General features: G+C 32.4%; 1 protein-coding gene across 1 annotated transcript; it reads right to left on the reverse strand.

Annotated features, from left to right (window-relative positions):
- Positions 1 to 8579: 8579 nt before the first annotated feature.
- LOC141670576 (protein DETOXIFICATION 49-like) lies at positions 8580 to 10470 on the reverse strand. The gene has a single exon (XM_074476509.1). The coding sequence runs from the start codon at positions 10251 to 10253 to the stop codon at positions 8715 to 8717; it is 1539 nt and encodes a 512-aa protein (XP_074332610.1). The 5' UTR covers positions 10254 to 10470; the 3' UTR covers positions 8580 to 8714.
- Between the last annotated feature and the right edge of the window lie 3252 nt (positions 10471 to 13722).

Below are 13722 nucleotides of genomic sequence, written 5' to 3' on the forward strand. Positions count from 1 at the left end.
AGGTCTTCTGTGCATAATTGATTGTTTTCTCATTGCAGCTCTGAAGATTTTAGCATTTGGAAACAACATACTAAGCTGGAACTCTGGGTCCTTCATGTCAGTTATGGGATTGAAGACTGAAAATGTGACTTCCTCTTCATCAGTTGAATTGCATGCCATCCTCTCTTCATCACTGGATGCATAGTTAGTAGAGGCATCACTGACATTTCCTCCTTCATCTTCACTACAACTTTTGTCATCTTCCAATTTTTCATTCTCAGCTGTGTCCTTTTTGATGGAATTTACGGATGAGCGGAAGCGTGAAATAACATTTATTCCGTAAAAACCATATACCGCACATATAGAAAAACGTATAAAAGGGAAAAACTGAGGAATCGAAATCATACCTCGTGAATCGAAGCTTTATAAAATTGGAGTGCTAGCAGTTGCTCCTCAGTGTGTGAAGCACTCTACCAGTATCCACCAAGAACGATCCTCTTCGATGAACCTTTTATAAAACCAGGCTTTTATAAAATGGAGTTTTTGGGAGAGAGAGAGAGGAAGAAGATGGAGGCTAGGGTTTTCACAAAACCAAAATTGTGTGTCAATTGAATGAGCCATCCATCTCATTCTATTTATAGGACTCTCCTAGGGTTTTATAATATATCTTTATATATATATATTAACCCCCACATTTTATCTTCATAAAATACTTTAATAATAATTAAAACTATTTTAATCATTATTTCTTTTTCTTAACTATTTAGAAAATAATTCTCTCTCTCATTATTTCATCAAAGAAAATATTCTTTTATGGTGTGACCCTGTAGGTTCAATATTATGCCGGTAGTAGAAATAAATAATAATAAACTTTTATTAATTATTTACTTGAATACTAAAATTCACTAAATATAATTAACTGATTAATTATATTTATTCTACATCGTGAGTGATGATTCTCAACATATCGCGACTATCCGGATAATATGAATTCACTGCTTAGAATATCAAGAACCTGTCAGTGACTAGTTACCGTACAATGAATTCCTTATACCCTTATAATATCCCGAATAAATACAAGACATGGATCTCGTGTCAAGCCTATCAAATTTAATCATATGATTTCTTATTCATAATGCAAAGTTCATATTAATGCAAATTAGAAACTCCTTTCTAATTCCATACACTCTGGCCAGAGATTCCAGAACTCGCATACTAAGAATAACATAGGATATTCTCTTCCTATACTGGAAGGGGTAGATCCTCTATTGACGTTAACTATCAGTATACACAAATCCCTATGCCCAGAATAGACCTAATGGATGTCCTTGAGACTAAGGACTAAACCAAAGCACAGTTCATTATATATAAGATACCTTTAACGATCTCAAGTCTAAGGATACTTGTACAACTATCACTCAGTGAATAACTATTGACATGTGAGTAATCTCCATTAGTTGTTCAACTTATCGAGTCATGTCCAGTGAACTTATTCCCTAATAAGCACCTACATACTAGCTATAGTGTCATCACACAAATGCCTATGAGAACAAACATCCTCCTGAAGGGAGCAAGCATAGTATGTACCAATCTTTGCGGATTATTAATTACCAGTTAGTAATCCTATGACCAGGAACTATTTAAGTTTAGAGTTATCATCTTTTAGGTCTCACTATTATGATCTCATCATAATCCATAAAAAGTTTTACTCTAAACTATGGTATATCTTATTTAAACACTTAAATAGATAGAGCCCGTAATAAAAATAAAACAAGTCTTTTATTAATATCAATGAAATCAAAACAGATTACATAAAAGTTATTCCTAAATCCTCATACATGATTGGACTTAGGACATATCTCTTTCACTTTTCTGCAGGCTTCTCAACAATGTTTGCTCTATCATTTGGTTTCTTTTTCCCTTTCCCTTGGACCTTCTCTTTCTTTTTCTTATCCCTCAAAATCTTGTGATTATAAACCTCATCATTAGTTGAATCCATATTTGAACCATCAGAGTAAAAGCTACAATCACTCATAACATCTCTATCCTCCACTGGGTTATAGTCCTCATCATATTCACCATCACTGAACCCCACCCCCTTACATTGTCACTAATATCTCCTTCATGATCTTCCATCATATCAGCAATGTTTGCTCCCACCTGCTCTGTGGTATGATCAACATACTTCATATTTTCAACTTGTGAGGGGGCAAACTCCTGAGTGGGCACCCCATCAGCATCAACCACATCAATAAGATCAATTGTGATGGCATACACATATATAACCTTTGATGGTGGAAGCAACTCACATATTTCTAAAGTATCACAATCTCTGTCCAAGGTATGCAAACCTCTTGTCATATCAGTCTTTGGCCACTTATAAAATAAGGCGTATACTCCTATTTCCCCACACTCTTTTAACACACTTATCAACTCAAGTAAACTCATTGTATCTGACTCACACAAATCGAAATAGTCATAGGACCCCCAAACATATTGAATGCCTAAATCTGTCTCACTAAACTTTCCCCCATAATGCATTTTAATAGTGAATATGTCTTCATAAGCCTCAACAAGCAAATTTACCTTGTAAAACAACTTTACCCATGCTTTATTAAACAACAAATTCACACTACAAAGCACTCCATTATAGCAATTACACACTTCAAAAAAACAACACATTTACAGGGATCGATATTTCAACACATTTCAACATATTTCGAATGTTATAACAAATCGATGACAACATGCACATGGATCGACAACAACATATTGAATTTAACAAATGCACTTAACACTCATATATGGATAAAACCCTATTTAACAAATTCTAGGAACAGATCATACCAACTCAAAGTAAAAAATTAATTAAAAACAAACCCTGAGTACACATAACCGAGTGTAAGTTCTTACCATCATAATCAGGACCTTCGTCTGACTTGTAGATGTCTTTGTCACTAGCTTTTCTCCGAAACCACCCTATTCTTGGTCGACTGAGCAGAGGCAAGAACAATTTGGCAGGAGGGAAGACAAAGACGAAGTGATGAAATGAAAAGGGTAAAGTAATTTGAGGGTTTTAACTGTATATGTTTATTGACAAAACTGCCCCTAGCAAAAGTAACGGTGTTAGCTCTATTTGACGGAGATACACTAACCACAAAAATGGGCAGAGTTCATGTAAACAAAATGAGAGTTTTTAAAGTATGATACCTAAAGTGGTCTGACACACATAGTGCACGTACACAAATTGCACTTTACTCTTATTAAATTTATTTCTTGTATACATTCCAAAGTTTGTAATATTAAATGGGTTTGTCTAGCATGTGCCCATGGGCACATGCTAAGCACTAAAATTTATAAAATTTGGAGTGTTTCAATTGGTGTATTTGTTGTAAATGTAGGGGGTCCGCCATTATTAAGAAGTATTGGTCAATCAAAACAAGTTAAAATTATAGAATTTGTGCTTAGTGCGTGCTCATGGGCACACCACATAAAAACCGATATTAAATTTAGCAATTAAATATAATTTTTGAAACAACCGATCAATCATTTGAAGAGCACATTATAATCACAAGACACAATACAAATATCTGAAAAATCATTTAAAAATATTGTATAAAATTATGTATTGACCGTATATGTTTATTCTATTCTTATGTGATAAACAATGATACATGATAGATACAAAAGAAGCGGTGGCAAATTTTTTAATAAGAGGAGAGGTGAAGTGAGGTGACCAAATCCAATGTTTTTGAATTGCGGTGGCGGTGCGTTCGTGCACCCATTGGATTAGGTTGTTTCAAATCTATTTATTTTGACAATATTAAAATATGCAAGGTAGAATTACATATTCTTTCTATTTCCATCAAATCAATCAAGTACTCACTCCGTCCCAAAATGATGTTCCTATATTGACTTTCGGTACTGTTCACGGTAAGCGATTGACTACTAATTTACGTCTAATTTATAATATCAAACATATATAATATCAAACATAGTCATGAGTGATCTCGTTGGATTCGTATTTATCAGTACTTTAATACAGTGAAATTTTTATATTTAATACTAATACGAATTTAAAAATATTAACGATCAAAAGTGTGCATTGGCAAACGTGTCCAACACAAAGAGGAAACGTTTTTAGGGACGGAGGGAGTATAGTCTACAGGTAGGTGTAAATACTATACAAACAACACATTTTTAATATGCTTTATGCTTCTTCATCTATCTACAAGTCTTTGTATTTTGGATATGCTTCCATCCAACTCTACATGGATGTAGTGTGTTTCATCTTTTTATCCGTCCCCTCATTTTTTATAATTTTTTATACTGAACACGTATTTTAAATCTATTCTAAATTAGAGTTTTTTAAATTATTTTTCAATATTTTTTCCTATATAACAATTTGAACAATATCTTTTTATTTAGAAAAAAATATAAAAAATAGGCAATTATATTTTATAAAAAACTTTCTAGCTCGTTCATCATAGCGGTATATATTGTAAAAGTTAATTTTTGTTAAATGTGTCTCGAAGGAATGAGACTTCTAAAAAATTACTATTTAGATAAAAGTACTCAAAATACAACTATTTATGCGTAAAAATATTTATGATAAAAGTTTAATATCGAAAATTGACGTGAACTTATAGAATTAAGTTAGTAGTAATTTCTTTTCGCATAATTTGTTTAAATATTGAGGAAAGAATATTTAGTCAATAATCGTTTGTCAGGGATCGGTATGTTCTTTAACAACGTATTTTTTACATTAAACTGATTTTTTCAACCAAGGGTGCCATTTTTTGGTAAAAAATGAAAAAAAAAATGCCAACAGCCTGTCGGCCTTGCTTACTACTCCCTCCGTCTCAAAATGTTTCTCCCATTTTGACTTTTTGTATCGGTCATGTTAAGGAATTGACTACTAATTTACGTCTAATATATAAAGTCAAACATAGTCATTAGCGATTTTGTTGGATTCGTATCTATGAGTATTTTAATATAATGAAATTTTTATATTTAATACTAATACGAAATTAAAGATATTAATAATCAAAAATATGCATTGACAAACGTGTACAACATAAATAAGAAACATTTTTAGTAACGGAGCGACTAGTTTAAAAGTTTGACATGTTTGATACGCTATACCAAAACAAGGCCGGAGATTAAATAAATCGCCACAAGTCCACAACCACGAGCAGATCACATATATTATCATATATATATATATTAGTTTAAATGTCGCCTGATGTGCATGCAGAAGTTGGTGAAAGCAACCAGCAGAAAATAACAAACCGAAAGAATAAAGATGGAGGATAAGGTCTGAATCTGATATGAAACATGCTGAAATGCTGATGCATACATGCATGCATGCAATGTTGCCGGACCAACCACCGGGGGCCGGGTGGTGCCGTCGGCTGGGCCGAAAGTAGAAATACTGTAATCATTGTTATGACTATTTAACTATTTATACATCATCTCTGTCTCATTCTTTTGTTTATATCTGTCTGTCTCTAAAAACGTTTCGTATTTGTGTTGGACATGTTTGTCAATGCACACTTTTGATTATTAATATTTTTTATTTCGTATCATTATTAAATATAAAAACTTCATTATATTAAAATATTTATAAATACGAATCCAACAAAATCACTTATGACTATATTTGATCTTACAGATTAGACATAAATTAGTAGTCAATCACTTATCATGAACAATACGAAAGTCAAAACCGGAAGAATATTATGAGATGGAGCGAGTAGTGTTTAGTGTTAACTAGGCATGCCTTGCTTAATTAGTTTTACTCAGGGATGTTATAGAAGTTGAAATCATTTCTCCTCCCTTACGTATTTACAATTAGGATGATCGATTAATTTTTCAAGTATTTATTTCACCATCCGAGTATTAATTTAAATTTAGGTGTATTTTTTATTTACGAATACTTACCTAAATATTGGTTAGCCGATTTTAAAATACAATAAAAAAGAAAATTTTCATTTGTGGTCGTATAAAATAATTGTCAATAATCGGGAAGGGTGACATTATAGTCGAACAATATTACTCCCTCTCTCCCTAAATATTTTTCCCATTTGTGTCGGACACGTTTGCCAATACACGTTTTTGATTATTAATATCTTTAATTTCGTATTAATATTAAATATAAAAACTTTACTGTATTAAAGTACTCGTAAATACGAATACAACAAGATTACTCATGGCTATGTTTGATCTTATAGATTAACCGTAAATTAATAGTCAATCGCTTAACGTGAACAGTGAGAAAAGTCAAAGTGAGAAAAGTTTTGTGGAACAGAGGGAATAGTGTGTTAGACTTCAAATTTAAAAGTCGCAAAATTTTTAAATTTTGTACAAATAAATTAACAAATATTTAGCATATATGTATATAGGATTTCGTAATCCGAATTTGATTAGGGTCCGAGTAATCTTTTGTAATCGAAAACGACTTCTTTTTATCCGAACTTAATCAATTTTTATAATTTTGACCGACGGTTAAAATAGATTATTTATAAATTAATCGATACTTAGGAGGAATTAGCTTATTATTCTAATTAAAATTTTAGTTGACCTTTTTAATTCAATCAAAATGCAACTAACCAAAAGCGTTGAAAAATACATCACCAATAAAAATTAAAGGGGGTTGAAAGAGAGTTGCGATGTATTAATTAATTAGGAGCTGCGAACAGGATAACTTAGATTAGTGACTGACAATAAGCTTAATCTTCTTTAGTTAATACGTGCGTTTGTTTTTACTCATACTTCTACATTTTGACACGTGTACTTTGCGTTGACACTTGTATGCATATCCATGGGGTGATATTGATGATCAATAGAATATTATGACATGGAAGATAATATAAATTAAATTAAAAGAAAATGCCGACTAGTATATAAAAACATCAAATATAATTTGGGATGGGAGGACTCGAATCCGAGTCTCTCCCTGAACCGAAATCTGATACCATATTAAGTAATTAGTCCGTTTAAAATATTAAGATAGTACAGTAAGGTCCCAAAGTATCTTATACTCTTCAACCATTCTCACATATGATTACTGTAGTTATTCATTTGATATAATTTGTTGCTGATAAATTTGACGTGAAAATTTTTATAATCGTTCAAATAATATAATGTTGCGAATAAATAATAATGTCGATTTTTTTTGCAAATGCATCAATTATATCATTTATAATCGATAAATAATTAACGACAATCGAATATCTGGGACAAATTTTTAATTGACAAGAATTACTCTCAAATTTATATAATATAATACATCATAATAATAATAATTAAAATTGGTTCAGTTGGTTAAATATTGGAAAATTATTCTCTTGATTACGGGTTCGAATCACATTAGAGGAGAATTTATGATTATGTCCCTTGAGCCGGAGTCTGTCGTTTAAATGCGATTTAACTAGGTTCACGTGATTTATAGACTATTGTGTGAGCCAGTAGGATTTACCCAGTACGTACTCGAAGGGTAGCGGCTGCGGGTTAATTACGATAAGAAAAACAATAGATATATCATAATAATAATTGATATAATATATAAAATTTAGCCGACGTTGGTGCCAACTTTTTTCAAAAAAAAAGTTATTAGTCTTTGTCACTGTCCAATTAGCTGGTTTTGCAGCCGGCAGCTAAATTACATAAAACCATGTGATAATTGCCGAAATACTAAAATTTAGAAAAAAAATAGAATCGTGTATTTATCGTGTTGGAATATGTTGTGCCTATTATACTTTGACAAAATTACATAAAACGAGGATTTACGTCACTTGCTTATGTGTACACACTTCTTCCACTTGTGGCATGTTTATCATCTTCTTTTCTTTGTTTCTTTCTTCTACAACTGTAATTCATACAGTAACAAGTTACTCGTGATCAATTATTGACTTTTAATAAAAGTCTTTTATGTTTCGAGCAATTATATACGTCTCCTCTCGGTTATCGGCTCGGCTCGGCTCGGTTCAAAACAGACAATTTACATATGAGGTATTTATTATAGACACTTGTTTAAATAGGAACTTTTAAAATAAGAATGGTAAGAATTGATGATTTTTGTAATTAAAATTGGTGATTTTACAGAATTTAAAACTTTGGATTGCGCATAATTACCATTTTACCAAATTTGAAATTTCAACTTTACCGGTTTCAACTACAGATTTCATCGGTTCTCACGAATCTCATTTTAAAAAAAATCTCATAAAAGCGCGACCCTATAATCACATTCGCTTACGGATAATTTAGATATTAGCAAAATCGGACGAAATTTTTAATATTATTTGCAAAAGGTGTTTAATGAAACTAAATTTTTTAGATAAAAGTCGGACCAAATTTTAACTAAACCCTGACTAGACTATAAAACAAGTTATCATTCCGTTTAGAGTGGACTGTTTTGTAATTCTGGTTCCGTCACTGGTTACACGTGGTATAAGTAATCCATGGATTTGTTGAAACATGAGACCAGATCATTATCATTCGTGCGGGGATTATACTCATCCAAAAGTCTTATAATCACAACCTTAACTAAAAAATTGAATGGAAAGTGATTGTTAATTGTCCTAAAACAGAACAGAGCATTACAAGTCTAAAAATTTCTACTTTTCCAAATTTGTCAAGACAAGCATGATAATCTAACAGTTATCTTCCTACATTCAGCTAACACCAATCTTTACATCTGAACAAATGGGGCTAAAATAAAGAATTAAAGTAAATCAAACATCAATGTTTACATTGTCATTATGTTTCAATTTTTGTTTAGTTTGGTCATCAACAACCTGTTCATCCTCTGCAACATCAGCAACATTTGTTGATCCTGTCAGCTCTTGGGCTCTCAGGGCTTGATGCTCCCAGTTAGTTCGACTAATGACGATAAACATGGTCACGACACACGAGCCCTGAGCTGCCAAAAGCCCGAGCCACAATCCTCTGAAATCCAGCCCTGCGTAGAAACCTAGCCACAATGCCACTGGCATTCCCACCAGATAAAAGCAGCCTAAATTGATATTTGCACCTAGTTTCGGCCTAGCTGTACCTCTTAAAACTCCGCATCCTGTTGTCTGTGGACAGTTTCCTAGCTCACAAAGTCCGATAATTGGTAGAACCATCGATGTTAGGGCAATAATATCAGCGTCGAGAGTGAACATTTTGGCCCATACATTTCTCACCATAATTGCAAAAAACAATGCTGAGAATCCTAATGTGAAGCTTGAGGCAAGGCCTATTATTGTCGCAAGCTTGGCCTTGTTAGGCTGGTTTGCTCCGAGTTCGTTTCCTACTCTTGTCGATACACCAAAGCTTAATGAAGATGGGAAAATGTAGATTAGAGAAGTGGTCTGAATCAAAATTCCCATTGAAGCTACTGTTGCTCGCGGATTTATTAACAATCCGCACAATAAAATCATGATCTCGTACCACCACCATTCGAGACACACCGAAATGCAGCTAGGAATGGCCAAGTTTAGCAAAGATTTCCAGCCCCTAATGCATTCTGTAGAAACGCCTCCCCATGTTTTCTTGTACACACCGGAGACTATTATGTACACAATCAAAGATACAACGAGGTTGAAATTTGTCCAGACACCGCTAAGGGCAACGCCTTTTATGCCAAGATCAAGGACTACAACAAGAAAGTAATTGATCGGTATGTGAAGAATGATCGATAATGTTGCACAGAAGGTTAACGGTAATGTTATCGACTGTGACCGGAGATATATACGTAAAGGATGCAGAAGAGACTGAGCAAACAAATCAGGAAGTGAGAAAAGAATGTATAATTGAGCTTGTGTTGCAATATCATCTTCTTGGCCACAAAAAACCAAGATTCTCTTCATGTTACACCAAAGAAAACCAACAGGAATCGAGATTAAAAGAAGTAAAAGAATTGTTCTTTGCATGACAAGACCAAGAAGTTTAAATCTTCTGGCTCCAAAAGCCTGACCACAAATAGGTTCCATCCCCATAGCAAGCCCTGACAGAATCGAGTAGCCGGTGATGTTAGCGAATCCGATAGCTAAAGCACCACCGGCTAAAGAAAGCTCACCTAGGCGCCCGAGGAAAATCATCGAGATCATCGATCTCGAGTAAAGTATAAGGCCTGTTAGCATCATAGGAACCGAAATGTTGGCTATGCATTTCATCTCTTTGAGTGCCAAAGAAGCATGACTAGTAGTAGTACTTTTCTTGATCAAATCTTGTTTTAGTATTGTAAGATTTGTGCCTTCTTCATTAACCACCAAAGGGCTTGTCAACATCTTGATGATCCTCACTTTTCTTGCAAGTAAATAGGGTTTTCTGGTAGGGTTTTAGAGGAAGTTGAAATGGTTGTTATGGGATTCTTGTGAAGGGCTTATATAGTGGTGGAAATTGAGGTCAAATAATTGAATACTTGGTAAAATGAAGAAGATTTGGTTGTGGTTGACTAGTATAGAGTTTGGAAACCACTAAACTCTAGTAAATCACAAGTGTTGAAACATTAGTGGCAATGGTCTGGTTTTCAAGCGTTCTTTTATGACCGACCAAGTATATGTCACTATTTGGCCTGCTGGAAATGGTGCATAGCTGCATATGTATGTTATGTATTCATGGGATGTACGCGTGCGGGAGTGATATACATACTCGTACACGCTCTTCATAGAAGGTCTTTGCTTCTACAAGAACTTCTCTTCAAGTTGCATATACCTTCTACCATACATAGACATGCTATCTAGCAATATTCTAAAAATCGGTTAACTCGGATGGATATTCAAATGAATTTCAAAATGAATAATTTAGATTTTTTTTATCGTAGGTAACCCGCAGCCGCTACTCGGGTGCGTACTGGGTAAACTCTACGGACTCACGCAATAGTCTGCAAATCACGTGAACCTAGATAAATCGCATTTAAACAAGTACTTAGCTGAATATCCAGATACTAAAAATGAGTATTTAAAAAATCAATCGATTACTCGAATTTTAAAAATGTAATCGAGTAGATTCGATTTCCAAATTTATAATCTTGTCATTGAGTAGTCAATGACTTGAATTTTTGATAAATTATTGTAACAATATCGTATCAATCTTTTAGGAGATCAATTAAGAAATTTATTGTTACAAGAAGATCAATTAAGATATTTATTGTTTATTGTTATAAATAGTTGATATATTCAAGGTGCATATATACCATATATAGACATGGTAACTCATTGAGTCGTCAATGACTTGAATTTTTGATAAATTATTGTTACAACATCGCATCGATCTCTTAGAAGATCAATTAAGATATTCGTTATTATTATGTAATTTCTTATAAAGCAATTGAGATATTATTGTTATTATGTAGTATGACAATTTGACTTTTACAATTCGATTAATATAAGATTATTATAAAATTAATAAATCAGACTTAAAAATTAAAGTTTAATATATTTCTTAAAAATATATCTGATTAATTAATCTTCGATTACACAATCAATCGTTATAAGTTCGGCTCGTCAAATTAATCTTGATTAATGATTTAACAATAATGTGATTACACTTAAATTTATGTGGGCGAGTGTGTGTGCAGTGTGCACATACATGGTCAACACAAGTCCGATCAAGAACCTGAACTCCCGTGGATCTAACTTTCAAGGTTCAGTGAATTTGAGGAATTGGTTTTTGTTTAGTAATTAAAGGTTTCAACTTGATTAGCCAGATTTAATTTTATGACTATTTTTTGGTTAAGAAATTTAATCAGGGGACATGAAGAATTTCCTCTCATTGATTTAACATGAGCTAAACAGTTCGTGAGTTGCTCGAACTTGACTCGTAAAATATTTGAATTTCGTTCGACAATAATTGACCGAGATCGAGTTCGAACTATTCAAATAATTTACCGAGCCAAGCTCGAGCTTCATATTACCGGATTCGTGAGTCTCGCGAGCCTAATCGAGTTTGTATGATTTTTAAATTTTTATTTATTTTACATATGTCATTTTATATATGATTATATTAATATTCAACATTATAAAAAAATTTCACAATTAACCAAGTCGAACTCGAGTCCAACTCAACCGAACTTAACGAAAACTTATTACATTCGAACTTTTCTAAATACTTATTAAAGTTCAGCCAGTCAAATCAGACAAATATTTTTGACCGATTTTTGACGATTTATCGGCGATTTTTAAAAAAACGGTCAATTTAGATAACAATGAATCCGACATATTTAATTGACCTGTGATTTGCAGACTATTACGTGAGCACATGGAGTTTACCCGGTACGTACCGAAGAGTAGCGGCTGTGGGTTCCCTACGATTAAAAAAATATCAATTGGCCTTATAATTAATTTAATATAATTATTTTGAAGGGGAAATTTCTTTTGTAAAAAATCTACAATCTCTGTCAACTACTCAACTGGCCGACAGAAAATAAAAGGAGGGTGGTGTTTGGACTTTTATAGGAGGGCCCATACAGAACATACTTAGCTTCAATTGGACTTGTTGAGAAACCTGAAGACACGGCCTCATACAAAATTAGAAAGTCACTTGTTCTGTACATTTTTGAAAATAGTATCATTTTAGAAAAATCTCCTATTTTTTCTTTTTGTCGGAAAAAAAAAACTCGGAATAATTTGATCATTTCGATTTTTGAATTTGAGTAATTTGTATATTATAAAAAATTACATATTTCATTATTCATATTTAGAGGTCGTTTGGTTGACATTTAAATAGTTAGAAACTTTAATTATCTAAGAACTATTATGTGATGGAGTTGTTTTGGTTAATAAAAATAAGGAAGATAAAACTTTTTTGGAAGTTTGAATTCTGAGAACGAGTTAAATATCAAAGTGGTCACTCAACTGAACGTCATATATCGGTTTAATCATCAAAGTTAACGGGTATCATTTGAATCACTAAAGTCATAATAAATATCATATATATACCTCAAAATATGTGCTCGAGAATTAAAATTTATTTTATGGAGTTCTATATATTTTTTCTTGAATCCTATTATAACCAAATGAAAATGTATGAATTCTAGTATTTTCTATAATATAATACGATTTTTTAAAATTTATCTACTATTTATTTTTAATTTTGTAGTCATTTGCTTTAGTTAAATAAAAATAATTAGTAGATAATTTTTTAAAAATCTCAAAAAATCATCTAAAATACTATGTATTCATAACTTTTCATTTGGTTGTAATAAAATTTTAAAATAAAGTTTAGAACTCCATAAAATAAATTTTAATTATCGAGCACATATTTTGAGGTATCTGTTTGATATTTATTATTACTTTAGTGATCCAAATGATACCCCGTTAAGTTTGATGATTAAACTGATATATGACCTTCAGTTGATTGACCACTTTGATATTTAACCCATATAAAAAGGAAAAAATGACAAAAATAGCTGATTTTTGAAAAAATTTAACAAAAATAGTCATTATGAAAAAAGTGGCCAATTTTGGCCGATTAAATACTCCACTGTCAGTTGGGTATCCCAATTTGTATAAGATATTCCACTGGCAATTGGGTATTTCATATACGAGATACTCCACTGCCAGTTCGGTATCTTATATAAAGTGGATACTCCACTGACAGTTGGGTATCCCATCGGTCAAAATTGGTCAACTTTTCAGAAATTGGTTATTTTTGTCAATTTTGTGTAAAAATAGGCTAAATTTGTCCTCACCCTATAAAAAGTTACTCACTCACCTCCCCTTCGTAACTTATACTTCCCGGTATATTAAATGATTA

This window comes from Apium graveolens, chromosome 7, assembly GCF_009905375.1.
Source record: "Apium graveolens cultivar Ventura chromosome 7, ASM990537v1, whole genome shotgun sequence".
NCBI classification, from domain to species: Eukaryota; Viridiplantae; Streptophyta; class Magnoliopsida; order Apiales; family Apiaceae; genus Apium; species Apium graveolens.